The 26,375-nt window shown below is 37.0% G+C and overlaps 1 protein-coding gene across 1 annotated transcript; it reads left to right on the top strand.

The window, feature by feature from the left end:
* Positions 1 to 167: 167 nt before the first annotated feature.
* Positions 168 to 26,337, top strand: LOC141538907 (angiotensin-converting enzyme-like protein Ace3). The gene is made up of 14 exons (XM_074260873.1): positions 168 to 289; positions 772 to 932; positions 1,855 to 2,013; positions 2,597 to 2,684; positions 3,439 to 3,582; positions 6,842 to 7,033; positions 8,347 to 8,444; positions 8,587 to 8,759; positions 10,782 to 11,005; positions 11,553 to 11,697; positions 14,363 to 14,461; positions 15,270 to 15,392; positions 24,541 to 24,728; positions 25,847 to 26,337. Exons 1-14 carry the CDS (start codon positions 181 to 183, stop codon positions 26,197 to 26,199), a joined length of 2,256 nt encoding a protein of 751 aa, XP_074116974.1. The 5' UTR covers positions 168 to 180; the 3' UTR covers positions 26,200 to 26,337.
* Positions 26,338 to 26,375: the final 38 nt, after the last annotated feature.

The raw sequence follows: 26,375 nt of genomic DNA, 5'->3' as shown, positions 1-26,375 counted from the left end.
TTAGCCCTTAAATGAAAGACTTCCCTTTCCTGCATTGATCCCAGTATGGGCAAGGAGGTATTTCAGAAATTCCTTCCCTGTGAGTTCTAAGTTCTTAACTGACTTATACCTGTGAGGTCACACAGATGCCCTGTGTTCTGATTGGTGAGAAGACATGCAGCCTCCTAGTGTGAAAGTCCCATGACTATGGGCAGACACTGGATTATACCCCTTGGGTCTTCCATACTTTTATTTTACTGTTGTGGGCAGTTCCTAACACTGCTCAGGATGGGGAGAACTGAGAATTCAAGTAGGACTAAGGACCAGGAGGGCTGGATAGGGGGTAGAAGGAAAGGCCAGAGGAGGACTTTTCCCAGAGGCATAATGGAAAGAGCACTGGTCTGACTGGTTCTAGTGTTGACACTGTCACTAATTTGGTGAATAACTTTAGGCATTTTTCTGGGCCTTGAGTTCTGTCTCTGTAAAATTATCAGTTAGGTGGCACAGTGTATTGAATGTCAGACATTGAATCAAGAAGACTCATTTTCCTAAATTCAAATCTGACCTTACTGGCCTGATCCCAGGCAAATCAATCCTGTTTGCCTCAGTTTCCTCACCTGTAAAATGAGCTAGAGAAGGAAATGGCAAACCACTCCAGCATCCTTGCCAAGAAAACTCTAAATGGTGTCACAAAGAGTCAGACATAATTGAACAACAAATTAAGGAGATTGAACTGGATGATTTAAAAGTACCCTTTCTGTTCTGATTTATAATCCTATCATTTTTCCCTAGGAAATATACGCACCTTCCTCAAAAACGAATCAGAAACTGAGTCAGCAGCAAATAAATTCCTGGATGAGTATAATAACACAACTCAATCTGTGTGGAATGCATACATAGAGGCTGCTTGGAATTATACCACCAACATCACAGAGTATAACCGCCAACAGATGGTGGGCCTCTTTTAACCTCCCCTCCCCTCACCCCAGGCTCTTCCCTTCTCTCCTCCTTGTGACATCCACTCACAGGGGGTCTGCCTTATATTTTTACTCTTAATACCAACCATTTGCCCCAGGGTGTGAGGGAAATCCCTAACCCCAAATCTCCTAGGATTATTCCTCACTAAGCTTTCTCTGATCCAAGTTGAAATGTCTCCATTTAGGAGACTTTCCTCGGGAACTGGGGTGGATGAAAAGAGAAATCTAAAAGCAAAGGGGACACAGATGCAGGATTCACTACCTCCTAAACTCCCAGATTTACTGCCTAGTGTAGTAGACTGTACCTGGAGTCAGGAAAATGTGAGTTCCAATCTGATTGCTCTTAGATACTTAATGGTTACAATGACTCTGGCTACTTAATATCCATTGGTTGTAATCAGTTTCTTTATCTGTAAACTGATGGGATTGGACTCACACAGCCTCTTTAAAGTTTCTTGCAACTCTAAATCTATGTTCCAAGTATCCTTTTATAGTCTTTTCTGGCTTTCTAGGAAGGATATGGTCTCTTATACCAGGATTAAGTACAAACTCCTCAGCTTTTTCTCACCTGCCTGTAAATCCTGCTTCTGAGTTCCCAGATCTTTTTTGTCCATAATATTCCTAGACTGGTGTCCTCCCAAAGCTAATAATCTAGGCATTGAAAGGGCAGAAATAGGGAGAATAAGAATAAAAGAGAAGTCATAGAAATAGGAAGAAAACTAGTAAAAGCATGGGAAGGGGCAGAGAGGAGGAGAGAGATTGAAGTATTTCTACAGCTAAAGATGGGCACTGTGCTTCTTTCTCCAAGACCCCTTCCTCCCTTCAAAGCTCCCAGGAAACTCCCCTTTCTTCTCTCCCATGAGACACCCTATGACCTCCTCCTTCCTGGACTCCCCAGTTGAAAAAGAGCTTCCTGACAGCTCAGCATACAGTGTATTATGGCACAAAGGCTCTTCACTTCAACACCACCAACTTTACAAGCCCACTACTGAAGCGCATCCTGTGGAAGATGAAGGATATGGAGAGTGCTAGTCTACCAGAGAATGACCTTAAGGAGGTGATGGACCGTGGGCAAGGGCCACTATGCCTAAATTCTTTCTGGGCCTTTCCCCTCAATGGCAGGCTATGGTGGGGCTCAGAGTCTGGTATGGTCCCTCTTTGTCCAATAAAAGAAAGAACAGGGGTCTTTGGAAATAGTTTGAGAGAGCCATAGTAAAAGGTCTAAGAAATGGGACAGGAGATTGGAAACTCAGAGAAAGTTGAGAAAGTTATCACAGGCCTATGAAGAGTGATTTCATTTCTGATATTATTCACCCTGGTCCAATGGATCTGGAATAAGGAGAAGGAATAGATTTGCAAGTGACATCTATGATGAGTATCCTCCTTCACTACTTCAGTTGTCTCTGGGGGTAAAAGCAGCAAAAATATGGCCTGTGTAGGAAACTACACTCTTCCTCTGAACCTTGGGACTAGGGGCAAATAAGGAGGAAAATGGTATAGGGGTTCAAGTGATCATAAGTGCATTCTTCTTGATGGAATGTGGGAGAAGATTGGGATTTGGAGGAGGAGACAGTATGAAATGGGGATGAAGTGTCTAATCATGCTTGGGGGGTAACCTGTCCTCTTCCTTCTACCTCCAGTACAATGAACTTTTAACAAATATGGAAACCATCTACAATACGGCTGATGTGTGCGTAGAAAAGGGACCTTGCATTCCCCTAGAACCTGGTGAGCCTAGAAACAAAGACAAAAAAAGTGCAACTCTCCTGAACCCCAAAATGTCCCTGTACAACTCTTGCTCTTTATCAATACACATTCTTACATTTTCTTATTCTTCTGCTTCTTAGTGGGGTGGATGAGGAAGGTCTAGGAACTGCCTAAGAGAGGTCCTTGGTCCTACCTTCAAAACTCAGGGTCTAGAATAAGGAAAGAAAGGGGTAGGAAGAGGGCATTATTAATAAAGAGTTCAAGGTGTTAGACAGGAAAAATCTCTCTAACTCTTCATCCTTGCATTCTAATTCTTGTATCATTGTCAGACTAGCAAAGCATATAGACCCCTCAAAATAATGTTTATAAATGCAAAAAATTTAACTCATAGGATTACAAAGATTAGTAAAAATAAATTTTCCTGTCCAAGTTCATAGACCCTCTGAAATAGATTGACGAGATCCTTGGAGATTTCATAAACTCCAGGTTAAGAGCTCCTGCTCTGGTGAGCATTTGCTTGGTACTATTCCCTGTATAGGGCTTCCTTTCTTTGCTCTCATCTTACATGAGTCTAGAAAGAAACTATTAAAAACTATGGAGATGTTATGGAGACTAAAGGACAAGGCAAGAAATGGGAATGAGGAATAGGAGGCTACTTCTTCCCAGAAGATTTTGCCAGAGAAGATTAGTGAGGTTGGCCTGGGAAATAATAGGCAATGGTTCTAGGGCTGTAGAACCTAAATCCCTTTCATAATCTCTTCCTCCTTGCGATCAGATCTTTCAGAGGTAATGGCTTCCTCCAGGGACTATGATGAACTACTTTGGGCATGGCAAGGCTGGCGGGATACTGTGGGCCAGCAGCTCCGGCCCATCTACAGTCGGTATGTGGAGCTCAGCAACAAGGCTGCCAGGCTCAATGGTAAGGCAAAGGGGACCCTGAATCTCCTAGAGTTATTCAGTGGCCCATTAGATTGTATACTCCCCTAAGTCTCCTCAGAATTCCTAGCTCACTGAGGATTCAAGTCCTCAATGGTTCCCTGCTCACTGATGACAATGATCCTATAAAAGGAGAAAGAAAGCTTAGAGATATGTCCTAGAAGAAGGTGGCTCTGATTATAAGAAAAAAGAACCCTAGAGAGAGAGTTGCAAGTTTCCTGATATCCATTTCCCAAATACTAGAGTAGATGTTTAGACCTTCAGTCAGTTCCAATTCACCATGATCCCATGAACTATAGCATACCAAGCCTTCTATCCTCCATTATCTCTCAAAGTCTAAGTTTATGTCTATTTTTTCCACGACATTATTCATCCCTCTCATTTTCTGCCATCCCCTTTTCCTTTTGTCTTCATTCATTCCTGACATGAGCTCTTTTCCATTGAGTCCTTTCTGTTCATTATGTGGCCAAAGTACTCAAGCTTCAGCTTCAGTAGACCTTCCAGTGAATAGCCTGAATTGGTTTCTCTCCTTGACTTCCAAGGGACTCTCAAAAGTCTTCTCCATCACCAAAATTCAAAAGTTTCAATTCTACAACTTTCCTTATAGTCTAAGTCCCACAGTCATACGTTGTTACTGGAAAAATCATAGCTTTGAGTAATATACTCCTTTGTTGGCAAGATGATGTCTCTGCTTTTTGGTAGTCTGTCCAGATTTGCCATAGTTTACCTTCCAAAGAACAAGCATCTTTTAATTTCATGATTGCAGTCACCATATGCAGTGATCTTGGAGCCCAAGAATTATAAAATCTGACACTATTTCCATTTCTTCTTCCTTCATTTGCCAGAAAGTTATGGGACGTTACCAAGATCTTAGGTGTTTTTTGTTTTTTTGTTTTTTTGGAAGGGTGGGGGTAATGTTAAGCTTCAAGCCAGCTTTTACACTCTCCACTTTCACTTTCATCAAGAGGATTCTTAATTTCTCTTTACTTTCTGCCACGAGAGTGATATAGTCCACATGTCTGAGATTGATGATAATTCTCCTGGTAATCTTAATTCCAGCTTTTGATTAATCCAGTCTGGCATTTTGCATGATACATACTCTAAATATAAGATAAATAAAAATGGTGACATATACAACACTGATGTACTCTCTTTCCATACTTAAACCATTCAATTGTTCCATGTTTGTTTCTTGGATTATATTATTGTTTATTGGCCTGCATGCAGGTTCCTCACAAAACAAGTAAAATGATCTGTTACTCCCATCTCTTTGAGGACTTACCACATTTTTTATGATCCACAAAGGCAGTGAATTTAATGTGGTCAATGAAGCAGGTGTTTTTCTGAAACTTCCCTGCTTTCTCCAGCTTTCCTTGCTAATCCAGAAAATATTGGCATTTCAGTGTCTACTTCCTTGAAAACTAGCATGCTCTCATGGTAATTCTCAGTTCACATTGCATAATCTAAAGCATAACCTTGCTGCTGGGTGAAATAAGTACAACTGTTGGGTAATTTAAATATTTCTTTAAGATGGGAACATAAATTGGTCTTTTTCAATATAGAAGCCACTATATGCTTTCTAAATTTGTTGGCATGTTGAGTGCAACACTTTAACAGCAGCATCTTTAGAGTTTTAAATACTCAGCTGGAATTTTGTCACCTCTAATAGCTTTATTGTTAGCAATGCATCTCTAAGATGTATGGCTCTAGATCAGTAACCATATCATTGTGATTACTGGTTAGGAGTGATGCTAACATCTTTTTATATATATAGTAATAATTTATTTAGTTAATTTTTAGACATAACCCATGTCTCATTAATAAAAGAGCTACCATCTTATCTCAAATAGCAGAATATACAAGTTACAAGCATAGCAAAAATTAATCGTATCTACTTTCAGATTAAATCTAATTCAGGTAAAATAATTTCATTCAGGGTTTTATTGTTACACAGATTTCCTTTTTTTTTAAGAACACAAACTAGTGTTTTTTACAGCATACCTATCTGTGGACATTATGTGACCACAAAACTGTTAATCATCACTTCAGAAACTGAACCATCAGCTTCATTCATACAGAAGAGCAAGCTGGGAAATTTGTTCATTTGGAACCATATTACTGTGAATTTCATAGCCACATGATTAATTTTTGGATTAGATGGACTCTTGAGTATATTAAACTGAATTTTTTGCATAAATAATACCTATTTCTCCCTGATGTCAGTTTAGTCATTTAAAATCTAGGAATGATTTATGCCTAGTAATTATATCATACCCCCTATCTGTAGTGTTCATTATTTAAGACAAACAATAATTAAAGGGTTATTGCATAGGGTGCTATTTAAATACATGTAAAACATACTGTACAAATATACTTGATTTACCAATCTTCCTCTAAATTATCAAGTGTCCCTCCAAAGTATGACCAGTGAAGACAAAGTATACTATTAAATATGTTAACCTTTTTTTGTATAATTCTTCTGTGTATTCTTAATCTCTTCTGTTTCTATTAAGTCTCTACAATTTTTGTTTTTTATCACATCCATTTTGCCATAAAACTTTCCCTTTATATCTCTAATTTTCTTGAAGATATCTCTTGTCTTTTCCATTCTATTGTTTCCTTCTATTTCTTTGCATTGTTCATTTAAGAAAGCTTTTATTTTTCCTTAATTTCTCTGGAATTCTATATACAACTGAGTACATTTTTCCCATTCTCCTTTCCTTTTCCCTTTCCTTCTTTCCTTAGCTATTTTGTAAAGCCACATTAGACAGCCATTTTGCTTTCTTTTTTTTTTTTTTTCCTTTGGAATGTTTTTTGTTGCTGCCTTCTGAAGAATATTGTGAACCTCTGTCCATGGTTCTTCAGACCCTCTACCTCTCAGATCTAATTCCTTAAATCTATTTTTCACTGCCACTTCATATTTATAAGATATCGTTTAGGTCATACCTAAATTCTTTCCCAGCCATTACCTAATTTTATCCTCACAATACTGGGAGGTCATCAGAGCAATTATCCCTACTTTACAAATAAGTAAATTAGCCTTTAAATGATTAAATAACTTGACCAAATTACCTAGTTAGTTAGTTAACAATAGAATTATAATCTAACTACTGACTCCCAATGCTGTGCTCTTCCCACTGGAAGATACTAGAGATGGAGAAATGGATGGTAGGAGCCTAAAGGAAATATCAGCAAACTTTGACCTGAATTTTCTTTTTCTCTTTCTATCTTTTCCATTCCAGGTTACACGGACACAGGGGATTCATGGAGAGCAGTATATGAGTCACCAACCTTGGAGAAAGACCTTGAGCAGCTCTACTATGAAATTAAGCCACTGTATCTAAATCTACATGCTTATGTGCGCCGAGCTCTTTACCATTACTATGGATCTCAGTTCATTAGATTAAGAGGGCCTATTCCTGCCCATTTATTGGGTAAGTTAAGGATAAGAGCAAGGGCAAAGGAATCTGAAGAAAAAGCCAGAGGAATATGGAAAGAGAGATAGTATTGCCAGGATACAGGGATGGAGAATTATGGGAGCAAATCTGGTAAATAAATGGGGGTTATTAGGGAGAAGATAGTGTGGTATAGTAGAAAGAATAGTAAATTTGATATTAGTGATTCTGAACTGGTGATTCTGAAAGAGAGATTCTTTTCTCTCTCTCTCTCTCTCTCTCTCTCTCTCTCTCTCTCTCTCTCTCTCTCTCTCTCTCTCTCTCTTTTTCTGTCTGTTTCTTTCTGTCTCTTCTTTAAAATGAGGGAGTTGGACTACATGAGAGGTTCTGATATAAACCTTTTTTTGTCCCATGGACCTCTCCAGGAGTCTGGAGAAGCATATGGGCCCTTTTTCAGAATGATGTTTTTAAACACATAAAATAAAATACAAATGAAAAGAAATACAGTTATAAAAATATTTTTAAAGCAAATTCATAGACCCCAAGCTAAGAATTACTAGTAAATAACTCTGGTTCCTTCTAGTTCTGATATTCTCTGATGAATCACAACTGGTGGTGAGGAAAGTCAGAAAGATCAAGGGGGATCTGTCTTAAATTGAGGGGATGCCCATAAATTGAAGAATGAGTAAATAAGTTGTGGTATATGATTGTGATAGAATGGTATTGTACTATAAGAAATTATGAATAGAATGCTTTCAGAAAAATCTAGAAAAGCTTACATGAACTGATGAAAGTGAAGTGAACAGGACTAGGAGAACATAATACGCATTTACAACAATATAATATGATGATTGACTGTGAATGATTTAGCTACTCTCAACAATACAATGATCTAAATCAGCTCCAAAGGATTTAATGATGAAAAACATTATCCATCTCCAGAGAAAGAATTTATGCAGTCAGATGTAGCTCAAAGCATACTTTTAAAAAACTTTATTTTTCTTGGATGAATTTTTGTCTGTTTTCTTTCCCAACAGAACTAAAATGGAAATATGCTTTGGTTGACTGCACACATATAACCTATATTGTTTGCCTTCTCAATGAGAAAAGGGAAGGACAGACAATATGGAACTCAAAATTTAAAAAATAATCTGAAAAAAATTATATATAATTGGGAAAAACAAAATAGTTAAAAGAAAAAGACAGACAGACTAGATAAGAGTGATCAGAAGAATGAATCCACAAAGAGTGAAGGGAGGGAAGGACCTTGTTCACATTTCTCTCCCCATACCTTTTTATTTCCTTCCTCTTTCCTTCTCTGTTATCTTTGGTCCTGCTGTGGCTACTCCTAGGGAACATGTGGGCTCAGTCCTGGACCAACATCATTGACCTAGTCATACCCTTTCCTTCATCCACAAAAATGGATGCCACCATGGTCATGAAGAGTCAGGTCAGTATCCAATTTGACCCTCTTCTATGTCTCAGATGCCTTCTTTTCTAACCTGCCCCAGTGATTGAAGAAGGGATGGATCCCTTATTGTCCTGACATGCTGGAGAGGGGAATAACTCATATTTCCTTCTTGGTATTGTAGCGTTGGACACCCATTAAGATGTTTGAGGAAGCTGACAAATTCTTCCAGTCTCTGGGGATGCTCCCTGTTCTCCCAGAATTCTGGGTCAAATCGATGCTGGAGAAGCCATTGGATGGAAGAGAAGTATCATGTCAAACCTCTTCCTGGGACTTCTACAATGGCAAAGACTTCAGGTGCACTTGAAAGAGGTTAACACTTGGGGCACAAAGTATAGCAACATGTATGCCATCCTGGTTCTGGTGTTATCTTTTTTTCTCTCTTTTTTGCCTCTTTCTCTTTTCTGTCTCTTTTTCTTTTTCTTCTTCTATCTCTGTCTGTCTCCTTTCTCTGTGTGTGTGCCCCTATCTATCTCTCTGTTTCTCCATGACTCTCTGTGTCTATCTATACTTCTGTCTCTTTGTTTCTATCTTTGTCTCTGCCTCCTTTTTCCTTGTGTGTCTCTGTCTATCTGTGTCTGTCTTCTTGTCTCCTTTTCTTCTATGTGTGTCTCTGTCTGTCTCTCTGACTCTGGCTCTCTCTATGTCTATCTCTTTCTGTGTCTCTGTCCTTCTCTCTCTATCTTTCTGTCCTTCTCTCTGTCTCTGTCAGTCTCTTTGTGTGTGTCTCTTGTCTCTCTATCTCTGTCTCTGATCTTCTTGTTAATTGAATTCAATGATCTAAACAATGAAAGATAGCTCAGTGTGATGGCAAAAACACAGGATTTTGAGTTCTAGTTCACTCTGTGACCTTAAGGAAGCCACTTCCCCTTTGGAAACCTCAGTTTCCAGTCTAAAATATAAAAAACAGATTATGTGATGTACATCTGTGTGATGTACATATGTGATATGTGATGTACATCTTGGGTACGGAGATTACATGTTCTTATTTAGTCACCCAAACTAACATTTTAGTATTTTAATACTTGAGCTTTTCTCTCTGAAGAATGGAAATCTTTCCCACTTTAATACAATATCATTTACTTTCATTGAGGCATTGTGATTCCAGGTGGAACTAATTATAAGACCTCTCCATAGATTAAATACATGCAAAAAATACTTTTTTTGAAAAACATTAACTATCCGCAGAACACAGTGGAAAATATGTAGAAATGTAAGATAATGATCATTGAATTTACAATTTGAGGAAATGAGACAAGAGGATATGAAAGTCTATACCACCAGTTACTGTAAGATAACATTTATACAAGAGATATTATAAGACAGTATATGGTGAAGTGACAAGTGAGTTATATAAACAATAAGTGCCACAAGATTAGAGGAGAGAGAAATCCCTGGGTTGGGAGTATTCATGGGAGGCTTCATAGAGAAGGAGGGAGCTGAACCTTAAAGGATGTGTAATGCACCTAAGTGGTGCAGTGGATTCTGGAATCAGGAAAACTTATCTTTGTGAGTTCAAATCTGGCATGTGTGACTTTGGACAAATTACTTTACTGTTTGCCTCAGTTTCCTCATTTATAAAATGATCTGGAGCAGGAAATGGCAAACCATTTGAAAACCCCAAGTGAGGTCACAAAGGATCAAAAACAAATGAACAACAATAAAATGTTTTGTGGGGCAGCTAGGTGGTATAGTGGATAGAACACTAAGCTAGAAAACAGGAGGAACAATTCAAATCCAGCTTCAAACACTTCCTAGCTGTGTAATGCTGGGCAAATCACAATTCCATTTACCTCAGTTTCCTCATCAATAAAATCATCTGGAAAAGGAAGTGGCAAATCACTTCAGCATCTTTGGAAAGAAAATCCCAAATTAGGGAGGAAGGAGTGGTCAGCTAGAGGATGGATAGAGCACCAGCCCTAGAGTCAGAAGGAGCTGAGTTCAAATACTATCTCAGATATTTAACATTAGCTGTGTAACCTGGGCAAGTCATTTAATCTCAATTGCCTTACGAAAAATAAAATCTCCAAAAGGGGACACAGAGAGTTGGACATGACTGAAAATTAATCAACAACAGAGTCTTAAAGGAAACAATGAAGTTACTCACATTTAGGACACATTTCTAGAAGAGATTTTAAAAGCTATTATTTCAGTTTCCTGACTAGGAAGCAATTCACTGAAGTCACCCAGGTGGCAAAAGTCAAAATCAGAATTTAACCCAGGTATTCTGATTACAAATCCAGTGTTCTATAGATTTCATTGGCTTCCCTCATCCCCAGTTTAACTCTCACTTTCATGTCTCCCTTTCCTTTTCCTCAGGGTAAAGCAATGCACCGAGGTGGACATGGAAGATTTCTTGTCCGTCTTCCATGAGATGGGCCATATCCAATATTTCATGCAGTACAAGGATCTGCCCGTGGTACTCCGAGAGGGTGCCAACCCAGGCTTCCATGAAGCCATGGGGGATGTGGTGGCCCTCTCTGTTTCCACTCCCAGCTACCTTCACAACTCAGAGCTGCTGATCACTCAAACAGAGGACTACGGTGATTGGAGCTTGTGGGGAGATGGCTTCTCAGGAAAAGGTCTGGGAAAGAATTGTAGGGAATGGAGGCTGTAAGTTTTGGGTTGGAAGGCAAGATGAACTCAAAGGTTTATTAGAGGAAACTAGGTAGGGAAAGGGAGATCAATCAGTCAGTCAATCAAGTTCAATTATTCAATCACTATCCTAACCACAGGGTACACAAAAGGAGACAAAATATAGTCCCTACCCTCAAAGAGTTTACAATTGAGGGGGACATATAAACAGATAAGATACATACATATATACATATACACACATACACACACACACAACACACACACACACACACACACACATATATGAGCAAGTTATATATCAGATAAATAGGAAATAATTAAAAGAGAGAAAGCACTGGAAGGGCTAGAGAAGGAAAAGCTAGAAGACAGAGACAACTTCTGGTTATCTCTTTTTGATCCTAATGATTTATGGTCCTATGACTGAGGGAAGAAGGGTTCTAAATAAGGCATATAAAGTTGTTAAAGTAATTGAGCTCTGCTCTCTGTCTACAGAAAGTGAGATCAACTTCCTTATGAACATAGCATTGGAAAAGGTTGCCTTTATCCCCTTCAGCTACTTGGTGGACCAGTTTCGATGGAAGGTCTTTGATGGCCGAATCAGCAAGGAAGATTACAATCAGGAATGGTGGAACTTGAGGTCTGGGTCTATTCTGACTTTTTGTACCTCAGAGCTTTCTCTCATGAGGATAGTAATAGAGAAGCCTCTCAAGGTTTCTTCAGGGATATGGTCAGTTTCTTTAATATTACTGACTGGTGTGCCCCCACTGAATCTCAGTCCAAAGCAGTCCTAATATGAATATGTGAAGATAGGAGCTATTATGATCTTTTTAAATTAAAGAAACTGAAATAGAGAAAAGTTAAGTGATTTGTTCAGGGTCAGCTGATAAGTATTTAAGGGAGGATTTGAACATTTCCTACTATTCCTCTCTATTTCCTATTCAACTCTTGCTTTAAGTCTCTTTTTAAGAAGCTGGTCTGCTCTGGGATTGTTCTACATGGGCAGGCCCCATTTTCCAATTTATGCTATCACTTAAGACTCTGCAGAAATATAAGGAAGAGATGGCTTGTGGAGGTGGCTTGTGGCAACAGAAAACTCATGGCCCATTAAATCTGTTGTGTAGCTTTTTAGCTATCAGCTCTCATCTGAAAGGTATCTAAAATTTCTTCCCAAGTGATTCTGCCAGGTCCTGTGAAACTCTAACAAAAATAGCAGGCATTAGGGCCATGTTCCCAATCATGGACAAATAGTAAGCTAAAGGAACTATGTCCCTGCCTTCCTCAAGTCTTCAAACCATAATATTAATGCAATTAACATGAGTGGAATAGGAAAAACACTGCATTTGGTGGGAATCAAGAGCTGACTCTGATATTAGTTTCATTGAGGGTGTTACAAATGGAAAATGATCTAACCAAGAGATAGAGGTAGGAAAGTTCAAAGTGCATATTAAAAGAAACACTTTGGCCAAAGCAGAAGGTTTGGTAGGAAAGGGCAGATAAGGTTGGAGAGATGCACTTAAACTTATCTGAACTTCAATTCCCTCATCTATAAAGTTAAGCTAATGCTTGTGCTACCAACCACATGGTTTGTGACATAACATATAATTTAAAAAAAAAAAAAAAGCCAAAGCCACTATGATTTCTTCAGTTCAGGAAACTTCCAGTATGGAAGATCCATCCACAGTGGACTGTAACTTTTCTATGATCTAATGGCTAAGTCTTAGAAAGTTTCCTGAGGAACAGAAATTAAATGACTTCTCACCAAACTAGTGTCAGAAGTGAGTTTTGGATGTCTTTCTGATTCCAAATTCAGCTTTCTATCTACTAAGTAGACCTGAAATTCTTTTGTCTCAGGACCCTTTTATACTTTAAAAAATTATTAAAGGTCTCCTCATAAGAATTTGTCTATTTATGTTTACCATATTAGAAATTGATATTGTTATAAAAATAATTTTGAACTCACAGGTTCCTTCAAAAGGTCTAGGGAATCTCACAGAGTTCCTGGACCACATTTTGAGAATTGATATAGTAAGCTATAAAGCTTCTACTTGGAAACTTTCAGGTTTTATGTAATTATGAGTTTTTACATAAATATGAATTATTATAAGCTTGCATTTTATAATTGAGTATAAATCATTAATATCAGCAATAAGCCAGCAAATATTATTCTTTCATTTTAGAACTTGGCCTCCTCTGTCACTTCTTTCTCCACTTACCACACACTTTCCCCTATATTCAATCTATTGAAAAGAGTATTAAATTTGGAAACAAAAGAACTAGGTTCAAATTCTAATTCTGCCACTATGTGATTTACCAATGTGGGTGGTTTTATTTTGTTTTGTTTTTAAGCAATTGAGGTTAAATGACTTGCCCAGAGTCATACATCTAGTAAGTATCTGAAGTAAAATTTGAACTCAAGTCCTCCTAGCTTCATGGCCAGTGTGCTATCCATTGGGCCACCTAGCTGTTCCTCACCTATGTGATTTTAAATGAATTATGCCCCATCCCTAGGACTTGAATTCCTCAGCTATAACAGAAGGGGATTAGAGTTCATGGCCCCAAAGATCCTTTTCCACTCTAAATATATGATTTATGAACCTAACTGTAGGCAACTCCAAGTGAAAGATTCTTAATTAGGAAACTGGGATAATCAGGATTCTTACTCTGATTTTGCTACCAGATGGACAAGCCATCACATCTCATTATTCCTTTCTGTTAGGTGGGGGAGAATACTTAATGTTTGGGAATCGAATGAAATAATAAAAGAGACAAGGAAGCATAGAGAATAGACTTACAAGCTCACAGTCAGAAAAAAAGGTGACATTTCACTTCTGACACACATTGGTTAAGTGGTCTCAAGTGAGCCACTTAACTTCTTAGTCCTAGATTTCCTTGTCTGAAAAATGATGACAATAGCACCTACCTCAGGGGGTTGTTGTTGTGATTTATTAGAGGAAACTAGGTAGGGAAAAATGATGACAATAGCACCTACCTCAGGGGGTTGTTTTTGTGATGACCAAAAGAGAGAAAGGATGTAAACATTTGTAAAGTATTTTATGTGTTAGCTCTCTTGATGATTAACTTTTAAGTGTTCCAAGAGACCCTCTATTCTCTAATTTTATAAATTGAAGAGCTATAGTTGATTTTCATTGAAAGTGGGGTATTACCAATTAGGAATTCCCTATACTGACAGCAGCACAGTAGTGAACAAACAAAGGGAAAAAATGAGAAAATAGATGTGGAATTACTTTGCATCAAAAGATGTTACTGCCAACATGATCATATGTCATATTGTCCTTTGCCAGGTTAAAATATCAGGGAATATGCCCACCACTGCCAAGATCAGAGGAAGACTTTGATGCAGGTTCTAAGTTCCACATTCCTGGCAATGTGCCTTATATCAGGTAAAGTTTTGGGCACTGCATACAGAGCCCATATATCAAAGCTTTTGATTAGGCAAATTCTCATAGGGTTCAAGGATATCAGGATTGCCATTTACCACTTCTACTAAATGTGACTGTCATCTAGTGAGAAGGGTCCATCAGGTAATCTCATCTATCCCCTGGAAACTAAATCCTGTCCTGGGATCCAATTTTCCTTCAGCTGGGCAGAGTTCAGAGATGGACCCTAGAAGGGGAGAGGAATTCAAGATAGAAATCCTAAAGTGAATTAAAAATGGCTTTTCCTGCTTCTAAACTTTGCCAAGCCTCTTGCTGCTGGGAAGAGGTCAGGGAAGAGGGGAGATATGTGACTAGGAATCAGAGGGAGAAACAATGTCTGCATCAAAAAGAACATTTTATTAAGCAACCGGAATTACACGAGAATATCATATTCAAACCTAGATATCAAACTTCAGGAAGGTGGTTGCTCATCTTAAGATCAATATTCTATCACTTTGGGCAAAGAGGAGCTAACTTCTTGATTATACTAACTGGGGAAAATTCTTCACATTTCCCCACTATTTTTCAGGCCAGATTGTACCTGGAATCAAAAGGTCCCATAGAAATGCAGCCCAATCTAGGAGCAGCAAGCTTAGGAAACTTACCCAAACACTTCTGATGGGGCCTGTGTTAAATGAAGGTCACATTGGAGTCTCCAGATCTATTCAATCCCCAAGAGTCTTCAGAAGCAGCAGGCTAGGCTTCAGGATGTTCCCAGCCTCCAAGGCTGCTCCTTACCTTTTCCCCATTCCCTTCTGTCTCTTCTTCTTAGGTACTTTATCAGCTCTGTGATCCAGTTCCAATTTCATGAGGCTCTGTGCAAAGCCTCAGGTTACACAGGACCCCTGCACAAATGTAATATCTACAACTCTCAAGAAGCAGGAAAACTCCTAGGGTGAGTGTGCCCTCCTGTGTATTTTGATCCTCAATCTTCCAAAAGTCATATGACTTCAGAACCATAGAATATGAATTAAAAGGATCCTTGAAAGTGTCTAGTCCAACTTTTCACCAGAAGCCCAAGAAACTGAGTCAACAGGAAGGAGGAAATCATGTTATCAAAGAGTCATCAGTTATATACCCAAGATCATCTTGGGCAGCTAGTTCGTATAGTATAGATATGAAATCAGTTCTTGTGGATCCCATAGCAGGCTCTTTTCTTATCTTCCTAACTGGTATTTCTTTTTTTTTTTTTAATAGTTTTTATTTGCCAGATATATGCATGGCTAAATTTTACAACATTGACAATTGCCAAACTTTTTGTTCTAATTTTTCCCCTCCTTCCCCCCTGCCCAGATGGCAGGTTGACCATCTAACTATTTCTATGTTAAAATACATTTTACATAGAAATCATATCCTAAGATCATATTGTCTTCTTCACAAGGAAATTGCAGTGGTGAGGGGGGAAAAAAAGGTAAGTATAGACAGTTTCTGATCAATGATAATCTTCAGATTCTCTTCTGCTTTTTTTGCACCTAGCCCAAGTTCTCTCATTCTATTACTTCAGAGTTGAATTTTTTTTTATTCTTAAATAGGCCTGACCTTGTTACTATGGAATTTTCTCTTGCTTTGGGTAAAAAAAAATTCCAATTTATCAAGGTGATTTTGAATTTCAGTCTTATGTATTCATAATAATGGTAATAACCATGCCTAATTATGTCATCTACAAATTTGATAGCAAAATTTAATTTGCTTCCTATGAGTTATCAAGAATGAATGAAAAAGTTCTGTGCTTCAAATTCCTGACTAACTGCATGACCTTGGTGTTTGATTGTAAACATTTAAATTAAGATTTCTCTTCCTTATTGCAGGGAGGAAGGAAGGCTAGTACTTAAAAGTCCATTCTGCTCAAATCCACCCCTCTGATCTTCCCTTTTACTGGTCTGGAGTTCTACTTTATCATTACAAAGTCTCTTCCATCCTAGATCTCTTCTTTTTACACTCTTTATTTTTCATTATTTTAAAATTTTTATTTTTATTTTTTCTCAATTACATGGAAACAAAAAATTTTAACATCATTTTTAAAATGTTTGAGTTCCAAGTTCTTTCCCTCCTCAAGAAGACAAGAAATTTGATATAGATTATACATGTGCATTTCCATATCAGTCATGTTGCAAAAAAAAAGACAAAAAAATAAGTTTTTTTTTAAAGTATACATCAATCAATGCATTTATACACCAACAGTTCTTTCTCTGTGGGTACATTGCATTTTCTTTTCATAGTCTTTCTGTCCTCTAGCTGATGCAGCTAGGTGGTATGGTGGATAGAGCATTGCCCTAGGGTGAGGAAGGCCTGAATTCAAACATAGACTTAGACAAATACCAACTGTGTGACCCTGGTCAACAATCTCCATCTCTCTCAGTTTCTTCAATTTTCAAATGAGAACCATAATAGTACCTATCTCATAGAGCTGTTGTGAAGATCAAATGAGATAATATATCCAGAGTGCCTGGCACTTAATAGGTGCTTTATAAATGTTTATTCCCTTCCTCCTTGTATTCAAAATTTGTACTCTTTCTGTAAGACCCTGAATCACTCCACTGTCGCTTCTATTTCCCTTTTCAAATTTTTTGTCCAAGAAGCTTCCAAAACAATTTCACTAAGGCATAAGTCTGATGGTGTCATTCAAAAACCTTCAAAGACTCCCCAGTACCTCAAGGATAGAATATAAACTCCTTAAACCCCTTTACAATCTGATCCCATCATGATACATACTATTCTCCTTCATGAACTCCATGTTTCAGCCAAACTAGACTGTTCCCTAAATGCAACATTCCCTCTCCTGTCTCTGTGAACTCACATAGACCATTCCCTATATCTAAAATGCATTTTCTGCTTTACTCTGACTCTTCATGACCCCATTTGTGGTTTCTTGGAAAAGATGTTAGAGTGACTTGCCATTTCCTTCGCTAGTTTATTTTATAGCTGAGGAAAATGAGGCAAATGTTAAGTGACATACCCAGGGTCATATAGTTAGTTCATGTCTGAGGCCCTAGGCTGTATAGTGGATTGAATATCTGGCTTGGAATCAAAAAAAACCTACATTCAAATTTAGCCTTAGATTCATATGGTCACTATTCCAGTAGCTCTGCCAAGAAAACCCCAAATGGAGTCAAAAAGAAACTAACATGACAAAAATGACTGAACGATAACATTTTAACTCCACCTCTCAAAACTTAATCATTTTTCTTTTTTTAATAAAAGCTTTTTTTTCAAAATATATGTAAAGATAGTTTTCAACATTCAAACTTGTGTTCCTTGTGTTCCAAATTTCCCCCCTTCCTCCCATTCCCTCCCCTAGATAGCAAGTAATCCAATATATGTCAAACATGTATAATTCTTCTACATATATTTCCACATTTACCATGCTGCACAAGAAAAATCATATCAAAAAGGAAAAAATTAGAAAGGAAACAAAAATCAAACATTGAAAAGATGAAAATATTGTGATCCATACTCAGTTTCCACAGTCCTCTCTCTGGGTGCAGATGGCTCTCTCCGTCACAAGTCTATTGGAATTGGCCTGAATCACTTCATTGCTGAAAAAAACCCAACTCCATTAGAGTTAACCATCACATAATCATCTTCTTATTGTGTATAATGTTCTCTTGGTTCTACTCAGTTCACGAACTATTTGTTCATGTAAGTTTCTCCAGGCCTTTCTGAAATCATCTTACTGATTGTTTCTTATAGAATAATAATGTTCCATAACATTCATATACCATAACTTATTTAGCTATTCCCCAACTGATGGGCATCCACTCAGTTTCCAGTTCCTTGCCACTAAAAAAAGGGCTGCTACAAACATTTTTGCACATGTGGGTCCTTTTCTCTTTTTTATGATTTCTTTATAATACAGACCCAGTAGAAAAATTACTAGATCAAAGGGTATGCACAGTTTGATATCTTTTGGGGCATAATTCCAGATTTCTCTCCAGATTTACATGAACTGATGCTAAGTGAAATGAGCAGAAGCAGGAGATCATTGTACATGGGAACAGCAAGAATATACAATGATCAATTCTGATGGACATGACTCTTTTCAATAATGAGATAATAGAAGCCAGTTCCAATGATCTTGTGATGAAGAGGCCCATCTACTTCTAGAGCGAGGACTGTGGGAACTAAGAGTGGATCACTAATATATCATGTTGTTTGCTTGCATTTTATTTTCTTTCTCATCCTTTTTCCTTTTTGATCTGACTTTTCTTGTGCAGCAATTGTATAAATTGTATAAATATGTATACATATATTGGATTTAACATATATTTTGAACATGTTTAACATATATTGAATTGCTTGCCATCTAGGGGAGGGGTGGGAGAAAGGGGGGGAAATTTGGGAACACAAGGTTTTGCAAGGGTCAATGTTGAAAAATTGTCCATGCATATGTTTTGAAAATAAAAAGCTTTAAAATAAAAATTAAATTAAATCAAATTATTTTTTTAAATCTTGTTGAAAAGAAAAGAAAAAGTTGTATTCTTTTTTAATTGCTCTCCAATTCACAACTCCACCACCAATCTAGTAATGTTCCAGTTTTCCTGCATGCCCTCCAACATTTATCATTATCTTTTCCTGTTATCTTAATCAATCTGAGAGGTGTGTAATATTTTATCCTTCTTCAAAGCTTAATTCACATCACCTCACCTTAGGAAAAGCCTTTCCTAATCCCCCCAGTTATTAGTATTCTCAGCTCTGCCTACTATCTGTTTATTTTTCACAATTTATTGTGTATTATACTTATTTGTGTACATATTGTATACTACCTCCCCAGAAGAAGGCAAAATGCTTGAAGGCAGAGACCATTTAGCTTGTTAGAGGCAGCTTTGTAGCACAGCGACTAGAGTGCTGGACCTGGAGTCAGAAAGTCATGCCTTAAAAACTTACTAGCTAGGTGATCTTGAATGAGTCTCCTACCCTCAATTTCTTATCCACAAAAAGGAGATAATAATAGCATATATCTCTTGGGATTATTTTAATGAGCAAATGATATAATATTTGCAAAGCACTATATAATAAGTAGTTATTATTTCTTTTTTGTGTTTATTTGTATCTCCAGAGGCAATCCAGAGCTTTAAAAGTAACAGGTGTTTAATACATGTTTATTAGATTTAATTGAATTCATTTCTTTCTCTGCACTTCAGTTTCCTTGTCTCTAAAATGAATCAGTTAGACCAGATTGTATCAAAGACTTCTTCCAACTCCTACAATCTATAGTTAATTCAATGTTCAACATTGTTATTTCATTATCCTCTATTCTTTTTCTATTCTTATCACCCTATTATTGCATGTTCTAAGCAACAGTTCCCATCTGAGCTTTCCTGACATTACAGAAATAAAGAAAACAGTATTTGCTCTGCCTTTTTACTGTTACCAAGTATGTTTCTCTTAACTGATAAAATAGCTGCTGGTGTAGTGCAAAATGGTGATAATACTAGCACTACATCACACATGGGTTGTGAGGAACAAATGAGATAATGTCTATGAGGGATTTGATAAACTTTAAAGTACTATAGAAAAAACGAACTATTCCTGCCCATTGGAAGGTTGAAGTTCATGGCTTCTCTTCTTTTGTTAAATATATTTAAATAATTATAAATCATCTTGAAATAGTTTCCATGTTTTGTGTTCCAAAGTGTCCTATGTGGGGCAGCTAGATGGCATAGTAGATAAGAGTACCAGCCCTGGAGACAGGAGGACCCAAATTCTTACTAGCTGGGCGACTTTGGGCAAGTCAAAACAACAAGCAACAAAGTGTCCTATATATCTTCTTTCTAAAGTTGGTAGGCATCTCTAATCTTGTCCCTAAACAACCAAGTTATTCTTTTGAAGATCAAGCCTCATTTTTGAACTTTTTGTCTTTCCCATTTATCCTTAACTCACTGTTGAGTTCTGGCTTAGGTTGGTTTGTAGAGACCCTCTGGCCCCTCTTGTATGTTATTTGTGGTCCCACAGGATTATGTCTTTGAACAGTTTGTTTTCTTAGATCCATGAGCTTCTTGAGTGACATTAGAAAGATCACTGAGAGCAGAACCAGGAGAACATTGTAGACAGTAACAGAAAGATTATGTGATAATTAACTATAATAAACTTGACTCTTCTCAGCAAAGTAGTGATCCAAGACAATTCCAATAGAGTTGGAATGGAAAATGCCATCTGCAATCCAGAGAGAGAATTATGAAGACTGAATGTGGATTGAAGTACATTTTTGTTTGCTTTTTCTTTCTCATGATTTTTCCTCTTTTGGTCTGCTTTTTCTTGCACAACATGACAAATATGGAAATAAGTTTAAAGGTATACATGTAAAACTTACACAGTGGATAGAGCACCAGCCCTGAAGTTAGAAAGACCTGAGTTCAAATCTGGCCTCAGACACTTAACACTTCCTGGCTGTGTGACCCTGGGCAAGTCGCTTAACTCCAATTGCCTCAACAACAACAACAAAAACCTTATATCAGAGTTCTTGCTGGGGGAAAGAGAAGGTGAAGAACAGAGGGAGAAAAAATTTGGGATTCAAAATCTTACAAAAATGAATGTTGAAAACTATATTACATGGATTTGGAAAATACTATTGAGAAATAAAAGCATTGCTGACAATGAAAATGGAGAGGATGGCCATCAATTGGGAAATGATTGGGGAGAGGAAAGGTGAAGGACAGAGGGAGAAAAATTTGGGACTCAAAATCTTATAAAAATGAATGTTGAAAATTTTGTTTACATGTATTTGGAAAATACTATTGAGAAACAAAAGTATTGCTCCACTCAAAATGGAGAGGATAGCCATCAATTGGGGAATGATTGAATAAGTTATATATAATTATGACCAAATACCACTATGCTGTTGGAAATCATGAGCAAGCTGATTTTTTAAAAACATAGAAAGACTTGAATGAAATAATAAAGAGTGAAAACAAGTAGAAGCAAGATAACACTGTATACATGAACAGCATTATTGTTTGAAGAGTAGATGTGAAGGACTAATCTATTCTGAGTTGCATAAATATTCAAATCAATTACATAGGATCTATGAAGAAAGATGCAAGTCACTTCCAGAGAAAGAATGATGTAAGGAATTATGCATTATATAGTTTAACATATATGTCTGTGGGAGGTAGGGGTGGGAAAATAGCTTAGAACTCATAAGTAACTAATCACAATAATAATTTTCAAAAAGAAAAAAGAATCATTAGAGTTGGAGCCAAAAGATCTGGATTCAAATTTTAACTTTGATACTTAGAAGGCAGGTGGACATGAGTCTTTATCTACAAAATAAGACTTATACTTGGACTGCTTAACTTCTTATTCCCAATTCCTCCTTACCTTAAATATCTAAAATTCAGGAAGGGATACATAACTCTATCGACCTGGAAGTTCCCTCAACCTCTCCATGTCTTCTCATCATCATCTTCTATAAATCTTCCATAAATCAATAAATTCTTCTCATCATGTTCTTTCATAAATTTGTCATAGTAAGTTCACCCTATAATCTGGGGATCTTCCTCACTTTCTCTCGACATCTGGAAGATACCTGGAAAGTATTCAAGCTGCTCCCCTGTAAGACCTCATTCTTACCATGTGATTATCCCATCTTTTTGGATCATCTGTTTCTCCCATTACTGTAGGTGTTCAAAGTTCCTTATTTGTTATATGTTGCAGCTTGCTCTGTATGCTATGTTTCTAATTTTACTCTGTGTGATACCCATTGTTAATAAACTCCAACATAGGATTATAGATCTAAATCCAAAAGAGACCTCAAAGACCAACAAGTCCAATTTCCTCATCTTATAGATGAAGAAGCTAGGACCTAGAAAATCTATGTGACTTAGCTTAGTGACACAGTAGTAATAATCAGAGGAAGATTTTAATTCAAGTCCTTTGATTCCAAAAACTTATATTCTATTGTCTGACAGACATATAATAGCAATAGCAGAGAATTATTATTAAATATTTAAAAGACTTAAATAGTATTAAACATGTTTCTGGGAAAAGTGATTAAAGGAATTTTGCAACTTTATGATAATCACCATAATCATTGAAGGCATCATCAGTAAGGGGCAGACAAATTTTCGTGAGTTATATCCTATAGGGGACCACACTTTTACCATCAGACAATTGACTGAAAGATAGCAACAATACAAGATAGTGCTGCACTTTAATTATTTGATTCAGTAGTCCAAAATGCCTCCTTAAAATTATCTCCCATACAATACTATATGATGATCAATTCTGATGGATGTGGCCCTCTTCAACAATGAGATGAACCAAATCAGTTCCAATAGAGCAGTAATGAACCGAACCAGCTACACACAGTGAAAGAACTCTGGGAGAGGATTATGAACCACTACATAGAAGTCCCAATCCCTCTATTTTTGTCCGCCTGCATTTTTTATTTCCTTCACAGGCTAATTGTACACTATTTCAAAGCCTGATTCTTTTTGTACAGCAAAAAACTTTATGGACATGTATACATATGTTGTACTTAACTTATACTTTAACATATTTAACATGTATTGGTCAACCTGCCATCTGGGGGAGTGGGTGGGGGGAAGGAGGGGAAAAGTTGGAACAAAAGATTTGCAACTGTCAATGCTGAAAAATTTTTCATGCATACATCTTGTAAATAAAAAGCTATTAAAGATAATAAAATTATCTCCCATGTTACCTAATTCAGGCAAATTTTCTTCACTTAAACTTACTAATATTTCTTCCATTACTGATTTGTCAGTAATGTACCATAGAATTTTGAGGGTGGCATAGAATTATAAAGTTTTTAATGGGTGGAAAATCCTAGAATTCAACTGCCTCATTTTATAGTTTAGAAAACAAAGACCACCAAAGGAAGAGTAGCATACCCAAAATCACATAGCAGTTACTAGCTGGAACAAAACTCCAGACTTTTTCAACTTCCTTTTCAAGAATCACCTTAGTCTTGAGACTGTATCTTGAAAATAATTGCTTTTTGAAGCTTTCTCTGAAATTTCTATCCACCAAATTTTGATTGTCAATGAATTCTTTCCTATTAATAAGAATCAAGATGAAAAAGATATTTCATAGCTGTCGAGTATACTTTTGACAATGGAAAGGATTCCTAATGTTAAATCTATAGCCAGCCTGGGGCTGTCATGAAAGTAATTATCCCTTCCACATTGCAAGGATTAAGGGCATGATGCCTCATTATCTAAAAAATCCACGTAAAATTGTACTTTCTCTATAGAGAAGTCTGAATTTTTCTTTTTTTTATGGGATATTTATAATACTTTATTGTAAAATTTGGATTAAATATTTGGTTATAGGCTACATCTAAGTCAATGGTAAGTAAAAATACTTTTTTCCGTGTCATCTACTGGTCTTCACATGTTGTCTGTGGCTTCCACAAAATTCCCCCCAAATTTTTGTTTACTTCCTTATGTCAACATGTATAAACCACAATGGAAAAGGCCTTAGGATAACTATACATTGAGAGTTGTGAAGGAGGGTGCTTTTTTATCATCTTGTGGGCTCTTAGAGATGAAGAAATATGAGATTAAGGCCTTAAATATATGTACTTTTTAAATGTTTTTTGAATTGAATTCAATCAGTCAACAAACATTTACTAAGCACATGCTTATTAAGAAAATGAAACTAATTTGAAGGCAGTTGCATTCTAAGGGGAGAATAAGGACATAGATAAGTATATATTCAATAAATATATAGCAAAAAATAAATACAAATAAATATAAAGTAGTTAAATATAAGCTAGTTTAGGATGAGTAAAAGCACTTGATAAGCTCAGGAAAGGTTTCACATATTTACTAAGATAAAGGAATATTTTGCAACTTACTGCACCCAACAATATGTGGATCATGAGGATCATAGTTCCTTATGCTTCCTCCTTCCCATTCTTCCTCACCCTTAAGCAAGGAAGCTGTCTAGCTCTGGTCAGGGAGCTGGGGGGAAGGGATATATTGGCAAACTAGGGGCCAAGGCCATCCAGCCAGAACATGAAGTGGAATAGAAGGCATGCTGCTCTCCCTAGCATCACTGATGACAAAGCTATTCCACCCCAGGGATGTCATGAAACTTGGATTCAGCAAACCATGGCCAGAAGCAATGAAGATGATCACTGGGCAGTATAATATGTCAGCAAAACCTCTCCTGAAGTACTTTAAACCCCTCCTGGATTGGCTTGTTGCTGAGAATGTACGTCAGGAAGAGGTCCTGGGCTGGCCTGAGTTTGGCTGCCTCATCCCAGATGGTACTATTTTTGCTGCTGTTGTTGCTACTGTTACTAATTATTGCTACTACTAACTACTGTTGCTGCTACTAGCTATTGCTGTTACTGTTGCTGCTGCTACTACTGCTGCTGCTACTGCTATTGCTATTGCTACTAAATATTAGTACTACCACTACTAATCACTACCTCTATGACTACTGCTACTTCTACTGTTACTACAGCTATTATATTTACACATACATCAAGGGCAGCAATTGATAGAGTGCCTTGTCTGGAGTGAGGAAGGCTCATTTTCCTTACTTCAAATATAGCCTGAGATACTTATTATCTGTGTGACTCTGAGCAAGTCATTTACCCAGTTTAATTTAATTTCCACATCTGTAAAATGAGAAGGAAAGGGCAAGCCACTGCAGTATCTTTGCCAACAAATGGAGTCATAAAGAATTGGATATGACTAAAACAATTGAACAATAGCATATACATATAACAAATATATAGTATGCATAAATACACATACATGCATATAAATATTTTATCTAGTAAATATTTCTATAGTTAATGTAAACTTTGTACTAAATATACTTAAATATGCTTTATGTATTAAAATACTCTTATTTCTATATTTACATATGTATACATATATGCACATATATGCACAGGTACTCTTATTTCTATATTTACATATGTATACATATATGCACAGGTGGTACCCATGTGAAACTAGAATAAATATTTATATACACATATGTATATGTACATATATGCATATGATATGATACAGAGTATTTTATCTATAAATATACTTCTATATTTAGTATGTCTATATATTAAATAAAAGTATCTTTAAATATTAAATATACACACATATAGTAGGTTGGTCCTATTCTGAAATCAGAATAAATATTGCTTATATATGTAGACATACACATACATAACATACACATGTATATATAGGAAGTGGGTGCTGAATAGCTGTAAGTCCAATGAAAACAGCAAGGAGTTCTTACTCAAGAACTTCATATTCTACAATCAAATCAAGTCCTATAGAAATTATTTTGAGGAGGATGGAGAATAGAAGAGGGAGAGAAGGGGTTAGTTTTTCCAAAATACTTAATCTAACTTTGCTGTGTTTTCCCTAGGGACAAGAAAAGCGAGATTCTTGGCCCTGAATCTGGATGATGTAAATGCCACTGCTGGACAGTGGGTGCTACTGACTCTATGCCTACTCCTAGTCCTGATTATAGCAGTTCTACTTTATAAGGTTCTATCCAAGGGCAACATGTCTTCTCCAAACAAGGAAGGAACATTTCTGTGGATTCCCATGAAGATCCAGAATGTTATCAGAAGCCAGTATCTGCTCTTCAGCCTAAGTCTATTTCTACTGCTGTTTGTGGTGATACTATTTGTCCATGTATTCACCATTAATTCCAGGAAACCCTGGAAAACTATTCAGGATAGGGCACAAAGCAAAATGTTGGAGTCTTCAGATTAGACACCAGGATCAAGGGGCTATCCCAGTAATGCAGACTATATTTGTATTTGGTGGGGGGAGTTTGGTGGTAAAAGAGTACACTGGGGTGGATGGAGGTTGACTTTGAATTGTAGAGCTGTATCTATACTTGTGATTGTATAACTCTGAGTATGGTGGTGATTGTGGATAGTTATGAT

The sequence above is a fragment of the Sminthopsis crassicaudata genome, chromosome 4, assembly GCF_048593235.1.
Source record: "Sminthopsis crassicaudata isolate SCR6 chromosome 4, ASM4859323v1, whole genome shotgun sequence".
Lineage (NCBI taxonomy): Eukaryota > Metazoa > Chordata > Mammalia > Dasyuromorphia > Dasyuridae > Sminthopsis > Sminthopsis crassicaudata.
Note: the sequence above shows the minus strand (reverse complement) of the source record. Positions and strands in the feature narration are given on the sequence as shown.